Raw genomic sequence first — 20189 nt, 5'->3', positions numbered from 1 at the left:
ATGAAACACTGAGATGGATATGTTGCAGAGCTGTAAACCTAGCTCCAAATGATTTAGGCAAAGCAAAAACAATAATAATTGGAAAACTGCAAAAAGAATACAATCCCCAGTCAAAAAAATCTTCTTAAGCCCCCAATCTCTAGAATTACAAATGTTTCGGTATTCTATAAACTCTGAAAGCCAAACTGCGCTCCCGAATCCAAGCGACGGGCTTCCGTTTTTTTTGTTTCAAAGAAAAGTTGCATGTGCCAATGGTCTTCACACATTCCATATATTAACACAAAGTATTGAAGCACGAAAGAAAGAAAGACGAAAAAAATAGAAAACACATTATCAAATGCGCAACCCAAAACCCTATCAGACCAAATTTTCTACAACATCCTACGGTCATCCATCACACCCTCACACTCAGCTCTTTCCCTCTCCTTATTTTGATGCATTGGTCCAATCAATGCCTTGGTCCAACGTTGCTCCCACAATGTCTCGCTGACAATTGTGTCTTTCATTCTTTTGTCGCGGGGCTAATTGTATATTTTCACCGGCTTCTCATATGCGTGTCGGTTCTACAAGGAGAAAGCAAAAAAAGAAAAAAGAAAAATTTAACAAAAGTAGGACTTTGGTTTAGGCAAATGTATCTACTAAAGTAATAACTATAAGAAAGTTTTACCTGGTTTGCAGCATAAGCCCTCTTAGGAGTAGTGTCAGTGTGTTCCAACCCGAGGTACTGCTCAAAAGCACCATAGACATCTCTTCTCTGTTTTACCATTTTCAATCCGAAGACGGAAATGTTAGATCTTAGATATTAGCATGAGCTTTTCTAGAAAATTGGAGGAGAAAGTAAGAACCTGGAATCGATTATAAACAACATCTGTGTCCTGCAAGTACTCTGGACGCCCCATTGACATAAACGCAAACTTCCACTACATATGAATGAAGTATTAATAATTGTACCGTTTACCGTTTCCCCTAAACAGAGATTTAGCTTTGATCGATACTCAATGGTACATACCTTGGCAAAGTCCTCATCGGATACATGAAGCTTCTTTTGGATGCGGTTCTTGATTTCTTCAAGAGTTTCACCTTCATGGATTACCAGGAAGAAGGGTTCACCAAAGTTTTGCACTTGCTGAGGAACATAAAAAATTGATAAGACCCTTTGCCACACACTCCCCATAAGGGACTAAAACTCTTATAAAAGTTACATAACAAAAACTTGACAACTGATTTTCACCTGATTTTGTCCAGTCTCCTTAGCAAAGTGGTACACAAGAATTAAGCGATCATTAGGACCGATGTTCTTCTCTTCTTCTGGAATCTGAGAGTAAGGAGAACATAAGTCAACATCTCTGAAGGATGGATTAAAAACCAGGGACAACTTGCATAAGATATTAAAACAATCGGCTACGATATGTTCTTGACAACATATCAAACTGTTTCATGATCCCCAGACACACATACGATCCGCCTCAAGCATTCTGATCTAGTGTGCTAAGAATATAACACATCCATGGAATAAGACTATCACATCTCTTTCTTTTAATTTGACTTTGAAAACGAATTGCATTCTGAGATCACAGGGAAACAAATCTACTAGTATACTTAGAAAACATAACTAATGAACAGTGATACCATTAAGACTTAAAAAAATACCAAAGAACTGTGATGATGGAAGTAAGAGAAAAAGAAGGCGCAGCCTAGTAACATACCTCCTCAGCTCGTAAAGTCCAGTACTGGTCATTTATATTCTCAATTCTTTCAGTTGATGGGAAAATCTGCAAGGCATATAAACACATCGGATTAATGTTCATTATACTCTGGAGGGTTGCAAGACTTTCTTCAGGAGATACAATAGACAAGAAGCCATCATCTTTAGGTTCATAACAACATTGACGATAATGTAAAGATAAGAAGTCGTTCGTTACCTTGTAGATTTTGTGGTAAAACACCTCCAGCAATCTCAGTTCTGCATCCGGATGCGAAAGCTCCACCTGATTTAGGCATAGACCTTAGATTTACTTGCATAACATCAAATGAGTAACATTATTGAAAAACTTATTAAAATCTATAGCCCGGAAATCGAAATTTTCTCCGCAACAAATATGGAGGTCAGTAATAGATGCCCAATAATCTGGATGTGAATTTTGAGCCTTCAAAATCAGTGGATTGTTAATTTAACGTGGTCCTCTCAGTGATATATAGACAATCCACAGATCAATAAGGACGATTGAATACTATTTACAAAACTAAACAAGCCATTTGACAGAGAAGTTGCAGCTAAATTGACCCACCTTTGTTTTAAGTTCATTAATAACATCTCCGACCGTGCTTTGTTTAGGTAGTCTGATATTGTGGATTACTACCTGTAGAGTGATGGTTAAAAGGCTTGAAAGTTAAATAAATGTTCAAATGAAGACTATGAATCACAAATGATAGTCTACACATACTTCTTCCTTCGTGGCATGATGGAAAGCAACTTTTAAGGTTTTAAGACCTTGCAATTCTGGAAGAGGAATGTCCAGAACTTCATAATACAAAATGTCCGACGTCTGACCAAAAAAAAAAATCGAATAAGCAAAGATTTATTATATAGTAAGAAAAAAAATAAAGGATAATGAACTTCGCGTCAATTACCTGATTGTAGTGAACTAACATATCTGACAAATGGTCTACTCCACGGTATTTGATAGGCTGAGGCTTGGGTTGCTGAGAATAGCAATTGTGAGATGTGAGCCTAAGTTTGGATGCATCGTCAAGAGCAAGTTTCTCAGCCACTCTTTCCACGACATCGTCATAAGTGTGCAGCTTCGACCTAAGGAAAAAATAATTATGAAATAAGTAAACAGCTTCTACCTAAAGAAAAATAATTATGAAATTTCACTGAAAACAACTTGAAACAAATTCGTTTATAGAGGTACTTACAACTCCAGAACAAACTCATCTTCTTTAGGTTTTTCCAGCGCACGAAACCGGACCAGCTACAAAATTACAAATCGAAAATAGTTAGTCGCCAACCGAAACATGCCAGCTAGAGACAATTTCACAGAACATCCTCAAATTTGCTATGAAAACACGATGCTCAGATTAAGGATTGCACAACATCAACAGACATTTTGCTCTGATGATAAAATATTTTGACAAGTAAAATTGAGACCACTCTACCAGTGCAGCCTTAATAATTAAAAACTTATTGCTACTTCATAAAGCTTATCATTAGAGAATTATTCTTAGTCTACCTCTACCAAGGTTTCATTAAGGAACAGTACTAAGTAAATTATACCTGTCTATTCTGGACATATTCAAGAAACGAAGGCACAGCTGGGTATCGGCATTCAATTTCCTTGTTAACTAGAGGTTTCTGGAAGCAAATGATATCTCCATCTTCGATCTGCTAGCAAGAAACACAAATGTCACCAAAGAGAAAAGAGACTGAAAGATTCGGTAGATACAAGTGAAACATTACTTGACACAATCTGAATGAAGTTTTCTTATCCAAGTGTTCGCACATAACACAAGGTTCAAACTTGATTTCCTGTAAATAAGCCCCAAAAACTGTTAAATAACATAAAAAATAACCATAAACATGATAAAAATGTTAAGAGGCACCAGCAGCTGCAAACCTCAAAAAGTTCTATTTCTTCATCAGGAGCAAAGCCAACCATTTCATTCAGCTTTCCAGTTATATCCATAGGCTTACTGGAACTTTTCACCATAAGCCTGCCAGCATAGCTGGTAGTACAAGAAAAATATTTGAAAAAATGTTAAAAAAGAAAACAAGGTATAGTGGATTAAAGAAAGGGACAAAAGAAGAGAAAACGGTTAGAACTCTTCTGATCACATAAAAAAGGGAAGAAGGATCTTGTTCTCGTAGAATAATTGTTACTTAAGTAGTGGTATACCACTTTATATATTAAGCCAAAGAGAATAAATAAGAGGGAAATAATATTACCTTAATACTGCCTTCTCGGGGTCATAAAGCTTAAAGAAAAGAAGAATATCTTCTTTTGATTTTTCAGGAGGAGGGATAGGACGTAAATCCTGCATTTTTAAAGAATTAGTTACAAAAAAGCTCATCTTCTCTGTAGATCAATTAGCTTCTGTTTTTCTTTCATTGATACAGGTCTCAACAATTGAACTTTGCAACCAGGAGTTCTTACCAGGTGCTCTACTTCCAGAAAAAGCTTCAGTTCTGCGGTGTTTGCCTTGTTAGATGCTTCTCTTATTTGTCCAACCTACAAAAACAATTTTTCAAAACGCATTAGTACGTGACATATATAAAATTATTAGTACAGGACTCTAACATAATTCCAACATTTCGAAAATAAAGTTACCGGTATAATAAACAAGGGAAATTCATTTCAAAACAGACAGATAAACTGTACTGGGAATTCTGATCTAAAGATATAACAGGTTCCAAAATACTTGGAACTGGAAAATCAGATGTAAATATAGAAAATCAAAAGGTAGTAGATGATCAGATTCTATAATAGCTATAGTATTAATTCAATATAAACTCGTAGTCCAGAAGAAAGAGGCAAACTATGTGCATGAATCGCATTGAAAAGGATTAAAGTACCGGTTGTAATTCTTCCTGAGGCGTAAGGGGGCGATTGGGACGATATGTATGATTTTGTCGCTTTGCCCAAATCCAGAACCTTTGTAACTGAACAGGTATTCCAAATTCTTTGGCTACCTCCTCCTGTATTATCATAAAATTGAAGATCAACGATTGTTCAAGTTTATAGTACATAAAGAACTTTCTAGTTAGCAGCAATTTAAAAAATTTCCCTGAAATCCAGATCAATTGTTCTTCGTCTTTCAAGACAAAATCGAGTTACCAGAATTACCGTTTTCACATACCCCATTTCATCAATAGTTGTAATTTCTTCCCGTTTTGGAAACGGGAAATATAAGATACCCAGGCAAGTACCTTAAATTGTTGAAATGGTGTCTGTTTCTGGATCCGGAAACTGCGAACTTTGTCATGATCCACAAGATCAAAATATATATCCTTCCCAATCTGTTCCTTAAGATCTTCATCTCTTGCAACCTATAATGTTAGATTATATTAGTAACGAGAAACTAGACTCTGAAACATTCCAAAGCATACTATCAGGCGTAAGTAAATAAGAAAAACAAACCTTGATTATCGTAAATAGGTGAGCTTGTGCCTTGTATCTTCTTTTATCTTCCTTTTCTTCTTGTTCTTTCTTCAGCCTCACCTGTCAAAATGTAATGACAGATCAGGTAAAACAAGACGCAAATAAATTACTATGAAGATGCCACACAAAAAATTACCCTTAAATGTTCTGCTATGTCTTTCTCATCAACGTTGCAGATTATTTTATCTTTGTCACTATCCCGGATGTATACAAGCATGTATGCATTTGAGTACTTTGTGAATTTGAAAGGAGGGTTATTGAAACCAGGATTAGTCTGTGGGAGCTGCAAAGACACCAAAGCAAATATGTCAGCAAAGAGCAATTGAGATTGGGGTGCAAATCATAGAAAATGGAGTAAGAAAATGCAACCTCTTCTTCACCACCATATTGCTCCTCCAATGCCCTTTTCAAATCTTCCTTGGTTACTCGTTCATCATCAAATTTATACCTGAAAAGTAGAAGTTTGAACTAGTTTATGAGAAATATTTCACAAACATGATTTGGGAGAACTGCACAAAAGTGTGACTTTGAGAATAACATCAGCATAAGATTGCTAAATTACTCTTCAAATTCAACTACTTAGTAGCTCCCAAAATATAAAACTTGTTTGAGTAAAAAAAACCACGGATGTCATTTCGACGATAGTATGATGCATACCACTGATCTGAGAGTGTAGGCCTTATAAAAGCGTAATAGTGCCCACCATGTACTCCTCCACTATGAACTAAGACACTGCAGACAAATAACAGCTAGCAGGTCAAACAGGAAAATACAACAGCAACCAAATAAAATGATAACATTTTTATATATCTTTCACTCCTAAAATAATAATCAACTGTGCATGTACAGGTGTAAATTTTAGCTACGTACAGCAGATTCCTTGAGAAGACCTAGCAGATAATCACACAAATACTAATTTGCAAGACGCCATACCACATAATAAACGGTGGCATTCTATAGAGAAAATAATCTGTGAATGCAACCTCCTGAGGAATCCACTACATCTGAATCGAAAGATCAAAAGAAAAATATATACCTGTGAAGAGTATAAAGGTTGCGGACACTCCTGTCAGCATCAGGGGATAGATACTTTCCATTTTCTCTATCAAGATCCAGTTCAAGAGGGAACTCATACCGATCATTTATCTATCAATAAAAGCTACATCAGCACTCACAAATCCAAGAATCACCAAACGCGAAAGTATAATTCATAGTCACAACCACAAGTTCACTTCGTAGGCGCATGTGAATTCAAATACTAACCTTCACCATGGTGTCCCTCATAAAGTCATATTCAAACCTCTTGAGCTGGAGTTGAAGAACCGGTGGAAAGTCAATGAAAAGAACACCTTTTTTTGCATCCTGAAACCAAAGACATCAAATTCCCCCAGAATAAGACTAGATAAGGGGACTGCATTTGTCATAGTAACAGCTTCGCCTGTAGTTATTTAAGTTGGCTTAGAGGACAATACTACTTAACAAAGTTTCACAATATCTCCTAGTTTAGGTTGCTCCGTAAAACTCTCTCATTATGAAATATCCACACTTTTTAGTATGCAGAATAGTAAAGGTGAGAAAAGAGTTGCTAGATACCCAAATAAGCCTGTTGCCTGTTGTTAATCACTTACCCATACCCAAAATGAAAAAGAAAGAGTGAAAACAACCGACCTGTAAACCATGTCCTTCTGCATGATATTTGTTGTCTCCTTCAAGACGTTCAACCTCAACATACTTGTCAAAAGAAGCATAAACATCCTTGCAGCCTTTAACATCTAGCTGAAGGTCTGCCATAAGATAAGAACATTATAATAAGGTTGACGTGATAGAAAAAGACAACAGAATGCAATTGTATAAATAGAATAAGACAACAGACTGTAACTGTATAAATAGAATAAGACGAATAGTGATATTGTATATTACTATACCGTAAAATGATTCTTTCCGAGTAGATTTGAAATCTACATTTATGCACTCAATATAATTCATATGGTGGCCCTCAAATAGCTGTTGTATTGTTCCCTCCACAACAGTTCCCTATAGAAAAGGATTAAAAAAAGCTCAAAACAAGAAACACCAACTGAGAAGTAAATCACGGCCTAACAACAAAAGAAAAATTACCTTCATTTTGTCCTCAAGCTTTTCGCAGAGAACTCGATTGAGTTCTTGCACATCATGTTGCATGAAAGAATCATATGTATCCCAACCAAACGACTTTGTCAGCTCTTTTGTTGCAACACTAGTGTCATTATATTGGAGCTTGTAAAACAAACTTTGGAGAGCCAAAGGTATACTTGCTGTGGGTGCATCATTCTCAGTTGTCGGCATGTGGTATACAGCCTACAAGCAACATGCAAATTCAGTCGTCTGGTTTAGAATTCAGTGAGAACCGTAGAATTTCACAAACTGGAGGAAAAAAACAAAAGCGAATCTAACCTTTCTGAAGTAAGGTATGTGGTATAGTGTCTGTAAGAGAGAATTCATGTAACAAGTTGCACCTTGGTTCTTGAGCCCAACAAAACCAGTCTCTTTTTTAGAGTCATATGACCAGTAATCAAGAACCTTACGTACAGCGACTTCAGCTTCAACCAAAACAGTATCATTCACTAAATATCCTCTACTAGGATCATAGAGTTCACTAAGAGGCATGAATGATGTAAATCCCCAATCACTTTCTCTTGCATTGAACTGATGTTGCGTCTCTGCATAACAATAGGAACCATAATGTCAGTGAAAAACTTGTATCACCAACAGCTACAATATGATATACCAAGTTCGCCAGAAACAAGGAAGATATTTCAGTCTGATAAAATAATAAAAGGGTGCATAACAGGAATATGTTTGATTTTCACACTCCGCATTCAGGTAAAGCTAAAGACAGTAATAAAAAAATTGCATTCCAATAAGTTCAAGCGATCCCCTTCTTCCAGCCCAACATTTCAACGTATGCAAAACATTATTTTCCTGTGCATAGTATATGCGCATGCATGCACGCAAAATCCAGCGTTTATATGAACATCATTAATAAATTACAAGTACCTTTTCTAATGGTATATCTTGTGTGGATTTGATTCACTACAGCCAAACTGAACTGAGCATATCTGCTCCAACCGTAGGGCAAACTCGCAGCATCAGAAACATCCAAGTACATGGACAAATGGTCGACATTGTTCCCTTTTGGGAAAATTAATATGCGCCTGCACAAGCAAATCCAAAATGGTGTCAACAAATCAAAATGCAATTTAATAAAACAATTGCAACAAGGAAGTACACTAAAGGTAGGTACACCGTATTACCATTTGTAACCTCCAACGACAAATACTTCAGAGTAATGCTTCCTTGTGTTTTGCCTAGAGAAATTTGGGACAGTCCACGTGAATTTCAGACTAGGAGGATCCTCAACTGGCTGGTTCTCCACAGTACTCACAGCAGTCTCAGGTTGGGTAACTACAAATACATCAACTGTTGATTAAAAAACATAAACAGCAGGAATATTTGACAAAACCCTAAGTACAGTAAACCATCAATCCAACCCTCGAACACTGCAGCCTAATATCCAAAAGCTCTATCTCATCGATTCCATCCCACCCAAAGCATAAAGATACGAGAAACTGAAGCAGCGGAACAAATTGAATCAAACCACGAAAATCTTACCTTCCATAGGCTGAGCAGGACCGTCGACCAAATCTGAATTCGGCACAAGCATCTCCTCATCTTCTGGCTGCTGCGAAAACATTAAAAACAAACATAATCAGAAAGTAAGAACATATACCCAAAAAAAAACCCTAATCTCGGCCTACGGTGATCAAAACGAACAAAATACAAACCACAATCACTAAGACTAACACACCAAAAAAAAACAAACAAAAATCGCAGCATCTGCAAGAAGATTCAACCGCTTCAAATTCAAATCAAAGCCAAACAAAAAACACCGAAGCGATCAGCTATAGAAACAATCAGAAGCAGATTCAAGCGCGGATACACAACGAGCGACGAAGGGGGGAAACAACGAATTAACAAGAGACACAGAGAATGAAGAATCGGAGATTACATCAACGGGAGGCGGAGTCATCATAGTCATTGGCCGGAGAAGGGTTAGACGGTGGGATCGAGAAACGCAAAAAAGAGAGAGACCGACGATACAGAGAAAAATCAAAGACAAGGCAAAGTGACTATAAGGAGAAAAATACAATCGCTCATTCTTTTACTCCTTCTCCGCTTCGATATAATGATTTATTCTGATATTTTCGATAATGTAAAGGGTTATTAATGTAATTTTACTCCAGACCGTCTCAGATTTATAATTTTTCCGAGGTTGGGTCTATCAAACGAGACAGACCAATGAGAAAGCGACACGTAAAAGCCTTACGATGCTACTGTCATACAAAAACTCCTAAGACGTGGCTGCTTGGAAAGATTATGTTACTTATGTATATCCCACCTGACCTCGTGGGACTTCTTTGCTCTTGTGTTTTTCTTAAGTTTCGTACTAATATTATTGTTTTGATTATTTTTTTTTTACTTTTCTGCCAATTTACTTTTTTTCCATAAAACCAAATAAATTAACCGAGATATATTATGTTTTTATTTTATAAAGATAAATACGTGTTGCTATGAACAAAAAAAATACAAAAAAGAAAAACAAGACTTTTTTTTGACGAAGAAAAAGACATTTTTTTAAACTTGGACCTTGACAGAACTGGGCTTTTAAGAAAGCCGCATGTTTGTTGTTCATGTGTTTCTTAAATTCTTTTGTTAGGCACTGAAAAATGGCATTTTATCTAAGTAATTATATTTTGTCAGTCAACAAAAAAAAAATTATATTTTGTCCAAAAAAAAAATCTAAGTAATTATATAATGGTAATTTATTATTTTATTTTTTGGAATGAATGTAAAAATTTATTCAACTAAAAAACCTTGTTATAATGCATCCTTAAATCAAATGTAATTGAACCTTTAAATGAACTTTAGAAAGAAAACAAAGTACAAGAATTCTCCAATCACGCGATTAGGAATTTATGTGTCAGCAATTAGATTACGAAATAATGAATCAAGAAGATGATCATTCAGCCTTTCTTAAGATGAACAACTTTTGCTCCAAACATTGTCAAGATTACTTATTGATACTAAAGCTCTTTTGTTAGGTTAGGAAAAACCACGATCTTGATGAAAATGGTTATTGTGATTTCAGATTTGACTGTTCATCTTAGATTTAAGACCGGTGAGTGGTGACTAGTGAGTTTTTTTGAGTTTTTTTTTTAGATTTAGCTATATTCTTTATCTACATAATATGTAAAAAACCTCAATATATCAATTGTAGTAAACTAAAATTTGAGAACTTGAATGAAGTTGCTTATTATGAATATATGATTACTTGTTTAATAACTCTCTTATAACCAAATGTAAATCTCTATCATCATCAAGCTTGAAAGTAATTAAGATTAGGTGTCAAAAGATGATAAGGACGACACAAGTGGTGATTACGCAAGTGATGAGTACACAATTGCTAGCTTGTATGACATCTATGAAGATGGTTTTCTTGTTCACCCTGAAGTTGATGATGACGACGACTTCCTTGCATTGCGTACGGCCATGTTTGGTTGGAAGAATGCATATGGGCTTAACCATAAGGTAATGTTTTGGTGTCACCACTCTACTTTTAACATTGCTTACTCGACCATTCCTTAGATTTTGGTTCTAATTCTTAAGCCAATGACTATGTGGGGTTTATTCCTTACTCGGGTCTCATGGCTTTGGTCTGTATATACTTCGGCTTTGGATGACATTGTTTGAATTCTGTTGCATCCGTCACCATGCTCTACATAAACAAAAGCACTCTTCTCTTTGGTTCTTCTTAAGCCATTATGCCTACTTTGTTGGATTTCATCTCATTGTCTTTATTTTCAGGCTAATCAATGTCGGGCAAAAGCTTGATGATGACAGAACGTCCAAATGTTTCAACATAGATGGTGTCTATGTTCTGCATTTGGTTCTTGCTCGTAGGGGTGTGCTTCTCTTCTCTGATCTGAGTAAATAAGATTTCTGCTAAATTCTTTTTCTATTTTCTTCCTAATGTGGAAAATCATAGACACATGAAAATGGATATGAAAATTATTGGAATGTTATGTTAGGATGCTTTCTCTTCTCTGCTTTTGTTTACTAAGCCTTTATTAAGATGAACAACTTTTCCTCAAAAAACTGTCAATATTACTTATTGACATCAATGCTCTTTTGTTAGGATAGGGAAACCCACAATCTTGATCAAAAATGGTTAATGTGATTTCAGATTTGACAGTTCATTCGAGATTTAAGACCGGTGAGTAGTGGGTGGTGAGTGGTGACTAGTGAATTTTTTTTTTTGAATTTTTTAGCGCTATATTCTTTATCTACATAATGGTTATGAATGAAAATAGATTTTTCATTTATTTTAGTTTTTACATTTTGGTTTTTGGATTTTGGATTTTGGTTTTTGAATTTTTGGTTTTTGGTTTTTGCTGTATATTTAAAAATTAATAAATTAAAATGTCAAAAATAAAACATTATGTTGAAAATAGAAGTTTTCCACAAAAACCTCAAATTAAAGTTTTTAGTTTCTCTTAGAAATTTGGAAAAACTACTTAAAAAACTAGTTTTCCTAACTTTTGAAATCCAATTTTTAAAAATCTTGAATGGTAGAAAAATAGATTTAAAAAAAAATCAAAAACCAAAATCCACTTAAAAACTAGTAATCATTCAAGGCTAATATGTAGAAAAAAAACTCAGTATATCAATTGTAGTAAGCTAAAATTTGAGAACTTGAATGAAGTTGCTTATTATAAATATATGATTACTTGTTTAATAACACTCTTATAATCAAACTAACTCTCCATCATCATCAAAACTTGGAAGTAATTAAGATTAGGTTCAAATTACGTCATCATAAATCGACTTGATTTATCCAGATTATCTGCTTTTTTGTCTCATTTGTGAGATGACCGCCGAACTATATTTATTATTACAAAAATTCTAAGCAGGGAATTTATCAATCCCAATGGACGAAAAAATGTTAAGACTAACCGGATATATACAACGACGTGGACAAGTCACCTCTCATTGCGTCCCTTTTACTTTCATCTTCACATGACCAAACTTTGAATTTTAATACCATCTTGCATAAAAATTTGGGATATTCAAGCGTTTCACTTTTGTCAAATTCAGTGAAGCTTGTATTGGATCATACACTTGTTGAGCTAAGGTTACACTTGGTGTTAGTGAGGACTATTATAATGTTGTAATATTGTTCTTTTTAAAATATAGAATTGAGTTTCTACCAAAAAAAAATAATAATAAAAATACTTAGCTTTTGAACTTTGAAGTTCATTTTACAACTTTGTATAGTTTAGAAATTTTAAACACATAATTGATGTATAGAATAACAAAGTAATTAAGTAGTGCAGTTCGGGTAGGTAGAAACTTTATTATATATACTATTTTCGGAGACTCCAAACGAGTTCACAATTTCTTATAAGATTAATGTAGATCATATAAAATCATAGAGATATACATTATTCATCTCAGTAAAGTAAAATAGGAAGCAATAGATACCCGATACCTAATAATACTCAATGTGAGGTTATGACTTGATAGCTAACTCATCACTTAATCATGATTAGTATCGGTTCGGGTATGAAATTTTCCGGTTTATCGAATCATCTAAAGATAACTCAAAAAAGGTTACATATGCCAACTTTTCCACAAAGAGAGAGAAAATAACATAACAAATAATTAACAAACAAAGAAAACGAAAGGTGAACAAAACCGCACTAAGGCTATAAGCTGCGTAAGTACAAAGTGAGAGAAAGAAAGACCAAAAGAAAGAGAGAGAGAGAGATAGAGAGATAGAATGCAGAGATTAGCACCATTGATGGAAGAACCAACGGATGAGCAAGAAGAAGAAGAAGAAAGAGGAAGAAGATCAACTAGATCCAAATCATGGAAGAAATGGATAAAAACACATTTGCAGATCATCGTCTTCCCCAAAAAACCAGATATGAAGCTTCTTCTCAGTGTTATGGGTTGTCCTCTCTTCCCTGTCCCTCCTCTCTCCAAAATCTCTCTCCACCAGGTATTTTTATACGCCTTACCTTGCATAAACAACTCCATACGTATATGAAATTCATCTATTTCGTCGACTTTGTATATAACAAAAGAATACTATACTATAACTTTGGTGGGTGCATTAAATTGGATTAGTTTACTGATCCTTTTTTTGTATAGTGCTATCATTTTTTTCATTTCGCATTCGAAATATTTTCGCATATTATTTTTGTCGTCATCTTTGGTATTAATTTAGATCAAACGTTTTCGGACATGCTTTTAATGGTGAGTACTATTAATCTGACATTTAAGTTTTTATCCATCACCTGACGACAGTTGACACCTCCTTATAAATGGTTTGTTGGTATACTATTTTTCTCAGTGGAAACCTTTATGAAAAACATAACATATGCAAACCTTTTTATATTATTAGATAAGGAAATTTGCGGGTATTTGTTGATAATTCAGAAAATATATATCTTCACATATCTTTTGATTTTCAGAAGAAAATACACTATTTACAAGATTTTATCGGGTTTAAATTAGTATTCTAATTTTTTTATTAGTATAGTTCCCTCTTTTCAAAACTCCTGTTTAGTCAAGTACTAGAAGAATATATATTGCTAGGTGGAAAAGCTAGCTATGTTATCTATCTATTTATAGAGTACTCTACTAATTTATTTTCAAAAGAGATATCATGGTAGATGTGTGTTTTGCCGAAATCTGTGGACAATAACAGGTCAGTGTCACACAACAAGATTCAACTACTTTGGTATAACAATATAAGCGACCCAATTACATATACATATATTGCAAAATAATAAAACAGTAAACCAAAAAAAAAAAAAGGAGAAAGAATAAGCATATATAATCAATGCAAGAGTCAATCACGAGATCCATAAATAATTCAAGGAGACCTTCCCCCCTTTATAATGAGCGTCTGGTCTTCAGATCTGAATTATATTTTTGTTTCTTATTTTATTTTGTTTTCAGTAGAGAAAAACATGGTTTGTACTAGAAAGGGGGAAAAAAAACTTAAATTAAATTGATATTGTGATGTACAAGCTTCAGAAACCCGAATCATAGCTTATCTGTTTATATCCAAAAGCTTACTGTTTAAAGAAACAAAATTGCATGCATGTTTCCGTAGTTTTAATATGATTTACAATATGATCTTTAACATATTAATAACGAAGATAAAAGGCTCAGGTTCATACTTATATGTGCATATAAATCATACGAATTCCATTTTCTTATGTTCATTAAATTAGGTATCATCATCGGCACAATACATAATACAACAGTTTGCAGCAGCAACCGGATGCAAGAAACTCGCAGGAGAAATTAAAAACACTTTTGTGACCGGAAAAATTACAATGAGTATGGTGAATGACATTAATAGCTCACCCACCGTTGGTAATGCCTCGTCTGTGTCTCACAAGGGATGCTTCGTCATGTGGCAAATGCTACCTGAAAAATGGCTCATCGAGTTGGTTGGTGGCGGCCATAAGGTAGCAGCCGGTAGTGATGGAGAAATAACTTGGCGTTATACACCATGGCTCGGCGATCATGCTGCTAAAGGCGCCATACGTCCTTTGCGTCGTGCTCTACAAGTAAGTACATGCCATCAATTTTGATTTGTTTAAAAAGGAGATTTTTTTTTTTTTTTTTTTGGGATAAATAGACCATTTAATCAAATAATCCCCAAAACAAATTAAAAAAAAATCATAATCTATAAAAATATTGACAAAAAACTTGTAAATTGGAAGGGTAGAGTTCCAAGATTTAAAGTATAGCAAATGCATCTAGGTTCTAGCTAGTGAAAGCTGAAGAAACATGTAATTTTATATTGATTAATTTACTATATAGGCAAAAGGAGAAGGTGTTGAATCTGACATTCCACTTTGGGAGATGCTTTTTTGAGCTTTCTCATGAGATTTTTCTTTTTGCCTTGCCTTAGTCACGTGCTACTAATTGACTTTATCATGCGCTTGAAAAAATGGATTTAAAGGTTGGATGGAGATTCAAAAGTTGATACGTACGTAGTTCTCTTTTTAAATAAGAAAAGTTGATCCCAACTTTATACAATTATTAGATTCTTGGAATAAAAACATTAGTATATGTTACTCAGACTTAATGTGGTTCATTCATCGTCACTAGTTAGCAATAATTGTTTGTAATTTTGTATCGTTGTTAAAACTACACCTCTCTTATCGGTCTTCAGTTAAAAATATGTGTTAACACTAAACAAGTTTTATGTTTGCTCTTATACATGTATATTGTCATCCATGTGGGGTAATTTTCTATTTTGTTATTTGGTGGTGGTCCAGATCGTTTTTGTCTGAAAGGGTAGCATGATTACAAATCTAAAATCTATATCCGAGTTTAAAAGTAATAATCAAACTAATATTATATGAATATTTTCTAGTACAGTATTACCTAAATCACAAATTTTAGTAAATGGGGATATAATTACAAACTAAAATCTACATTATTCGTGAGATTAGTTAATGATATGTTGTATAAATTTCTGATAATTGTCAAAATTACTAAAAACAGACCTGCTAATGGAATGAAACCAATACTTTTAAGGTTTCTAATGTACGGTTCAAATGTGGATTGTGAGGATCAATGGACTTCTGTGTAATGGAATTGCTAGTTATTATTATTGATCATATTTAGTTATTATTGATCCGTATAGAGATGCTAGGGATACATGTACTTAATTCTATTAATGGGAGATTGACGTATAGATACGTGAAACACACAATCAGGGGTTGGATCCGCTAACAATATCATCAGTTTTCTCATCGGCACAATTCGTTGGAGAGAAAGAAATCAATGGGAAAGATTGTTTCATCCTCAAGTTATCAACAGACCAAATTGATTTATCAAGACGTAGTGACTCTACCGCTGAGATGATCAAACACGTCGCATTCGGTTACTTCAGCCAGAAAAGTGGCCTCTTAATTTGCCTCGAAGACTCTTCTCTAACCAGGTACGTAACAATTAATCTAATTCTGGTTTGGTATAGGGTTTTGCTAACCGAAATCAAAATCACTTTTAGAACAATTATTTATGTTATTGATACGCAGGATTCAGATACCAGGAACTATGCCAACATATTGGGAGACCTCGATGTCGTCGTGGATGGAAGATTACCGAGCAATCGAAGGTAGCGAAGTAGTAATCGCGCATTCAGGTAGAACAGATGTGTTAATCTCAAGATTTGGAGAGACACTCAAAGGAGGAATCTCTGTGACTAGAATGGAAGAGAGATGGACTATAGACGATGTTGCATTCGACGTGCCTGGTCTCTCTGTTGATTGTTTTATTCCTCCTAAAGAGATGAAGATGGATTTTCACCACCACCACCAACAACAAGACGGTTCTAAACATTTACCAACTTTTTAGATAATGATGATGAGATAATAATATCCAAACTTCCCTGAAGTTAAATTAGAAAAAGTGAAAAAGGGTGTTTTTGTTTCAATTTTAAAGTTGTGGGGCTATTTTCAAACTACTATACTATATATATATATCCTTTGTATGTTTCCTTCTTCGTTGTGAAAGCAAAAAAAAAAAAACAAAAATGTCACGATTAGCTTTAACTCGTTATAGCCGTTGTTGTCTCTCGCGCCTTCTTAAGCCATTGACGCCTCCGTTGTTCTATTCCTCTGCTGCGTCGAATCGAGATGACGGATGTCAGACCGGGCCGCCACCGATCAGAGTCGGACTCACTGAGCCAGCGGGTCGTGCTGTTTTCGCAACGCGTAGAATCAGTGCTGGAGATCTCATACACACGGCGAAGCCCGTCGTAGCTTGTCCTTCTCTTGTTTCCCTCGACTCTGTTTGTTATCTTTGCCTTAAGAAACTCATGGGTTCTGAGAAAGTTCAAGATCGTGGAGTCTCGTATTGTAGTCAAGACTGCCAAGAGAACTCAAAGGTTATGTTTTTTTCTTCTTTCTTTACTGTCTTTAATATAATCCTGTGCTGTACGATTCGCTTTTATGTCAATGGATTGCTTTCCCAATTCGGTTTGTGGTGTTTAAAGTTAATGCTTACAAGGTGTATGACGAAATGCTTCAATGAGATAAACACATCACTTTCTTTTAGAGATGAATCATAATCCTCATACGTATACTTTTGAGTTCATGGGTTGTTTATTTTTGATGATTTTTACAGGGTTTTGTTGATGTTGAAACCAGAGCAGATTGGTCAAGCTTTGTTGATTGTTGTAGGTATGTATGATACTCAACCGTGTTTACTGGTTTCTTTGTTAAGCGAGTCTTATACAGTCAAGTACTCTCTTGTTACTATAGTAGACTAGTAGTTCTAATGGAATAAGGAAAAATAAGGAAGTTATAGCTTCAGGTATCTGTTAGTTTGTCTTGCTTATGTGGATGGCTATAATATGGCTCCTTGAATCTTTCCTCTGGTAATTCTCTGTTGGGACTGATAATGACTAAAATCTATAATCTTTGTGAAGGACGCACAACTTCAAGTACCCGCTTATGGTCAAGAGGTTGTCTTGTATGATAATATCAGGTGCTCTGCCTGCTGACTGTCTTGACATACTTCAGCCAGCTGCTTTATCTTCTGCGATGATTTCAAAGGTGAGTTATTGAGGATGACAAATAATACACTAATAAATTAGTAATAGATTTTGAAACTCTCGAGTCAAAATACACGGGCTGATCACAAACATGGAAAATTATGTAGACTTTGTATTACATCCCCTGAGTTTCTTGTATTGTTCATGCATTGCACTGTGTGTAGCTGACCTTGTCGCTGTAGTATTCATTACAGCCATGAATCAGTAATAAGAATTTCATGACGAATTCTATGGCTCTCCACAGAGTGGTTTGTTGCTGTATAGTCACTTGCTTGTTATTGTTTCAGATAGAAGACGGTTATGGTTTGTTATGGAATGCCTTCAGGAAGGCAGATTTTAAGGATGAAGATGTTGCTTGTATCCTTGGAGCTATATTTTTACATCAAATCCATTCTATCTCCAGCGTTCATGTTTTTCTCTATTTGCTATTTACAGTCCTTAACATCTGGAAGTTCTAACAAAACAGTGGTATACGGCTATACTCGCCCGGATTCGCATCAATGCATTTCGTATTGATCTGGTTGGAGGCTCATGTGGCGAAGACCTTCTTTCACTGGCTGCAGCTTCTGTTGAATGTGAAGGTGCAGTTGGCCATGCCGTTTATATGCTACCGTCCTTCTACAATCATGACTGTGGTAATAATATTCACTTGTTCTGTTCTTTTTTATGCCGGTCTTTTTTTAAAGAGATGCTTTAACGTACCAACATCATAAGCAAAAGAGTCTTACAATCTTTCCCTGTTAGGAAATTTACAATCTTTTTGAAGAAACTGTAATGTAAAAGAAAAGAGTAGAAGTAGAAGATAAGAATAGAAGTTTGTATAGAAGAAGAGTTATACTGTTAGGGTAAAGAACATGATGGAATCAAGTTTTACTGAGAAACAAGCAAAGTAACAGTAACAGAATTTTGAAGAAAACCCAAAAGAAGTATATATTCGACAACTGTCTCTATCTAATTGTTGGAAGTTAATAATACCACTGTCTCACACGAGTTAATCAGGAATTTAAATCTACTCTTTACTACTTGGTCCAATGTTTTTCTTTGTTTGGTTTTCTCTGGATAATATCGTCTGAGATAGTTCAAATCCTTGTGAGTCTTTGCCTGAATTTTTCTGGAAACTGTTGTCATATACTCGTATCTATTATGCGGCTACAACATGTATTAGACCCCAAACAAATGTTCACCTAGTTTGTGGAGAAGAAAGTGATGAGTAGTTTGTATGTGCACAGATCCCAACGCGCACATAATATGGTTGCGGAATGCAGATGCAAGGTTAAGCACTCTACGCGATGTTGAAGAAGGTTTGGTGTTTCATACTTAAAAACAGAGTTTTCTATAAAGCATAAATCTCTGTTTTTATGTACATGTTTCACTTCAATGGTAACAATAAATGCATATTTTTAGGTGAAGAGCTTCGGATATGTTATATAGATGCAAGCATGAGATATGAGGCGCGACAAACAATACTCTCTCAAGGGTTTGGCTTCCTTTGCAACTGCTTACGCTGCCAGTCCGGTGACTGATTAACTCTTCCCCATCTTCACTTTTCATATATTTTATGTAATATAAGTGAGAAGACGATAAATAAAAAAATGTGACGAAAGTAATTTTAAATATAAAAACAAACTCTCAATGGTTTCCTGGAATTTTATGGTACATTAGAGTAGCTTAAGCTGTTTATTCTTTGGTTGAGGCAACCGGAGGCGATCTCAACCGGAGGCGATCTCAACCGGAGGCGACTCGGTCGTGTGAGCAACTAACTAATACTCTGGTTCACGACCAATGTTCTTTCCTCATGGTCGACCACGTTCACCCAATTGATAATAAAATAGGAAAACGAAGAGACACATTACTCTTTCTGTAAGTCACTTTTAATCAACATCATCCCATAACAGTACATTAGCAAGAAACGTCATTCATTCTTTGCACGAGACAACAAATATGAGAAACTAACAAATCTATCGTCAATGTTGCACTTTGTCATGAAAAGCAACATTAATGAAACTTTTTTTTAACCAGATCGTACTTGATAGTAGACGAAAAGCAAAATCCAACCTAAAAAGAAGAATCGTGCAGGTGAGGAAACAAAGATGTGACATAACACATTTTACCATCTAACTACATTAATTTGAGGGATCCACCTGAAAAGTTGTACTATATGTTAATTCATGGTTCTTTTATTTTACCTTTTCGTTATGTGGATAGTACTAACTACTCAAAATAAAAATATTGTAGAAAGGATTTGATTTGATTAGATGATGCAACATAAATAACTCATGGTTGTTCTAAAATGATCATAAGAAAAAATGTACTTGTATCACGAGGGAGATTTAAGCTATAGC

At 35.0% G+C, this 20189-nt stretch overlaps 3 protein-coding genes and 1 pseudogene across 8 annotated transcripts in view; 3 read left to right on the top strand and 1 right to left on the bottom strand.

Annotated features, from left to right (window-relative positions):
• The window catches only part of LOC104768865 (uncharacterized), a 48638-nt pseudogene that overhangs the window by 23874 nt on the left and 4575 nt on the right, over positions 1–20189 (top strand). The gene's annotated exons all lie outside the window — the stretch shown is intronic.
• Positions 53–9628, bottom strand: LOC104708442 (ubiquitin C-terminal hydrolase 12). 3 transcript variants are annotated; one of them, XM_010425016.3, is made up of 32 exons: positions 9208–9628; positions 8811–8880; positions 8453–8603; positions 8196–8353; positions 7593–7858; positions 7278–7496; positions 7085–7193; positions 6828–6943; positions 6423–6521; positions 6196–6305; positions 5817–5891; positions 5529–5607; positions 5296–5442; positions 5139–5219; positions 4928–5047; positions 4574–4696; positions 4155–4229; positions 3947–4035; positions 3618–3726; positions 3461–3529; positions 3278–3385; positions 2920–2975; positions 2632–2809; positions 2445–2546; positions 2289–2360; positions 1923–1988; positions 1707–1772; positions 1232–1315; positions 1010–1126; positions 846–920; positions 668–754; positions 53–563 (listed from the first exon to the last, which is right to left on the bottom strand). In XM_010425016.3, exons 1-32 carry the CDS (start codon positions 9235–9237, stop codon positions 522–524), a joined length of 3348 nt encoding a protein of 1115 aa, XP_010423318.2. In that variant the 5' UTR covers positions 9238–9628; the 3' UTR covers positions 53–521. The 3 variants fall into 3 exon arrangements, with proteins under 3 accessions (XP_010423318.2, XP_010423319.2, XP_087318091.1); XM_010425017.3 differs by having other exon boundaries at positions 8811–8877; positions 9208–9424; XM_087461965.1 differs by lacking the exons at positions 53–563; positions 668–754; positions 846–920; positions 1010–1126; positions 1232–1315 and having other exon boundaries at positions 1695–1772; positions 9208–9399.
• On the top strand, positions 12878–16825 carry LOC104708441 (uncharacterized). 2 transcript variants are annotated; one of them, XM_010425015.3, is made up of 4 exons: positions 12878–13260; positions 14504–14845; positions 16007–16230; positions 16328–16825. In XM_010425015.3, exons 1-4 carry the CDS (start codon positions 13039–13041, stop codon positions 16644–16646), a joined length of 1107 nt encoding a protein of 368 aa, XP_010423317.2. In that variant the 5' UTR covers positions 12878–13038; the 3' UTR covers positions 16647–16825. The 2 variants fall into 2 exon arrangements, with proteins under 2 accessions (XP_010423317.2, XP_087318095.1); XM_087461969.1 differs by having other exon boundaries at positions 12907–13260; positions 15986–16230; positions 16328–16788.
• LOC104708440 (histone-lysine N-methyltransferase ATXR4) lies at positions 16805–19493 on the top strand. Of its 2 annotated transcripts, XM_010425014.3 has the most exons (7): positions 16805–17178; positions 17418–17473; positions 17722–17848; positions 18135–18204; positions 18300–18482; positions 19077–19148; positions 19252–19493. In XM_010425014.3, exons 1-7 carry the CDS (start codon positions 16825–16827, stop codon positions 19368–19370), a joined length of 981 nt encoding a protein of 326 aa, XP_010423316.2. In that variant the 5' UTR covers positions 16805–16824; the 3' UTR covers positions 19371–19493. The 2 variants fall into 2 exon arrangements, 1 of the variants encoding a protein (XP_010423316.2); XR_015563963.1 differs by lacking the exon at positions 18135–18204 and having other exon boundaries at positions 16825–17178; positions 18283–18482.

The sequence above is a fragment of the Camelina sativa genome, chromosome 8 (assembly GCF_030686135.1).
Source record: "Camelina sativa cultivar CO46 ecotype springtype chromosome 8, ASM3068613v1".
In the NCBI taxonomy this organism is placed as follows: Eukaryota; Viridiplantae; Streptophyta; class Magnoliopsida; order Brassicales; family Brassicaceae; genus Camelina; species Camelina sativa.
The sequence above is the reverse complement of the archived record's forward strand: the minus strand, read 5'-3'. Positions and strand labels throughout refer to the sequence as shown.

What these genes read in the sequence shown, in the direction of transcription:
- LOC104708441 (XM_087461969.1), top strand. Translation starts at nt 13,039, where the DNA reads ATGCAGAGATTAGCACCATTGATGGAAGAACCAACGGATGAGCAAGAA. An exon ending in CCAAAATCTCTCTCCACCAG is followed by an intron (nt 13,261 to 14,503) that starts GTATTTTTATAC and finishes TCATTAAATTAG; the next exon opens with GTATCATCATCGGCACAATA. An exon ending in GAAGACTCTTCTCTAACCAG is followed by an intron (nt 16,231 to 16,327) that starts GTACGTAACAAT and finishes ATTGATACGCAG; the next exon opens with GATTCAGATACCAGGAACTA.
- LOC104708440 (XM_010425014.3), top strand. Translation starts at nt 16,825, where the DNA reads ATGTCACGATTAGCTTTAACTCGTTATAGCCGTTGTTGTCTCTCGCGC. An exon ending in ACTGCCAAGAGAACTCAAAG is followed by an intron (nt 17,179 to 17,417) that starts GTTATGTTTTTT and finishes TGATTTTTACAG; the next exon opens with GGTTTTGTTGATGTTGAAAC. An exon ending in TCTACGCGATGTTGAAGAAG is followed by an intron (nt 19,149 to 19,251) that starts GTTTGGTGTTTC and finishes GCATATTTTTAG; the next exon opens with GTGAAGAGCTTCGGATATGT.
- LOC104708442 (XM_010425016.3), bottom strand. Translation starts at nt 9,237, where the DNA reads ATGACTATGATGACTCCGCCTCCCGTTGAT. An exon ending in ACATACCTTACTTCAGAAAG is followed by an intron (nt 7,497 to 7,592) that starts GTTAGATTCGCT and finishes TGTTGCTTGTAG; the next exon opens with GCTGTATACCACATGCCGAC. An exon ending in AGCTTGAGGACAAAATGAAG is followed by an intron (nt 7,194 to 7,277) that starts GTAATTTTTCTT and finishes CCTTTTCTATAG; the next exon opens with GGAACTGTTGTGGAGGGAAC.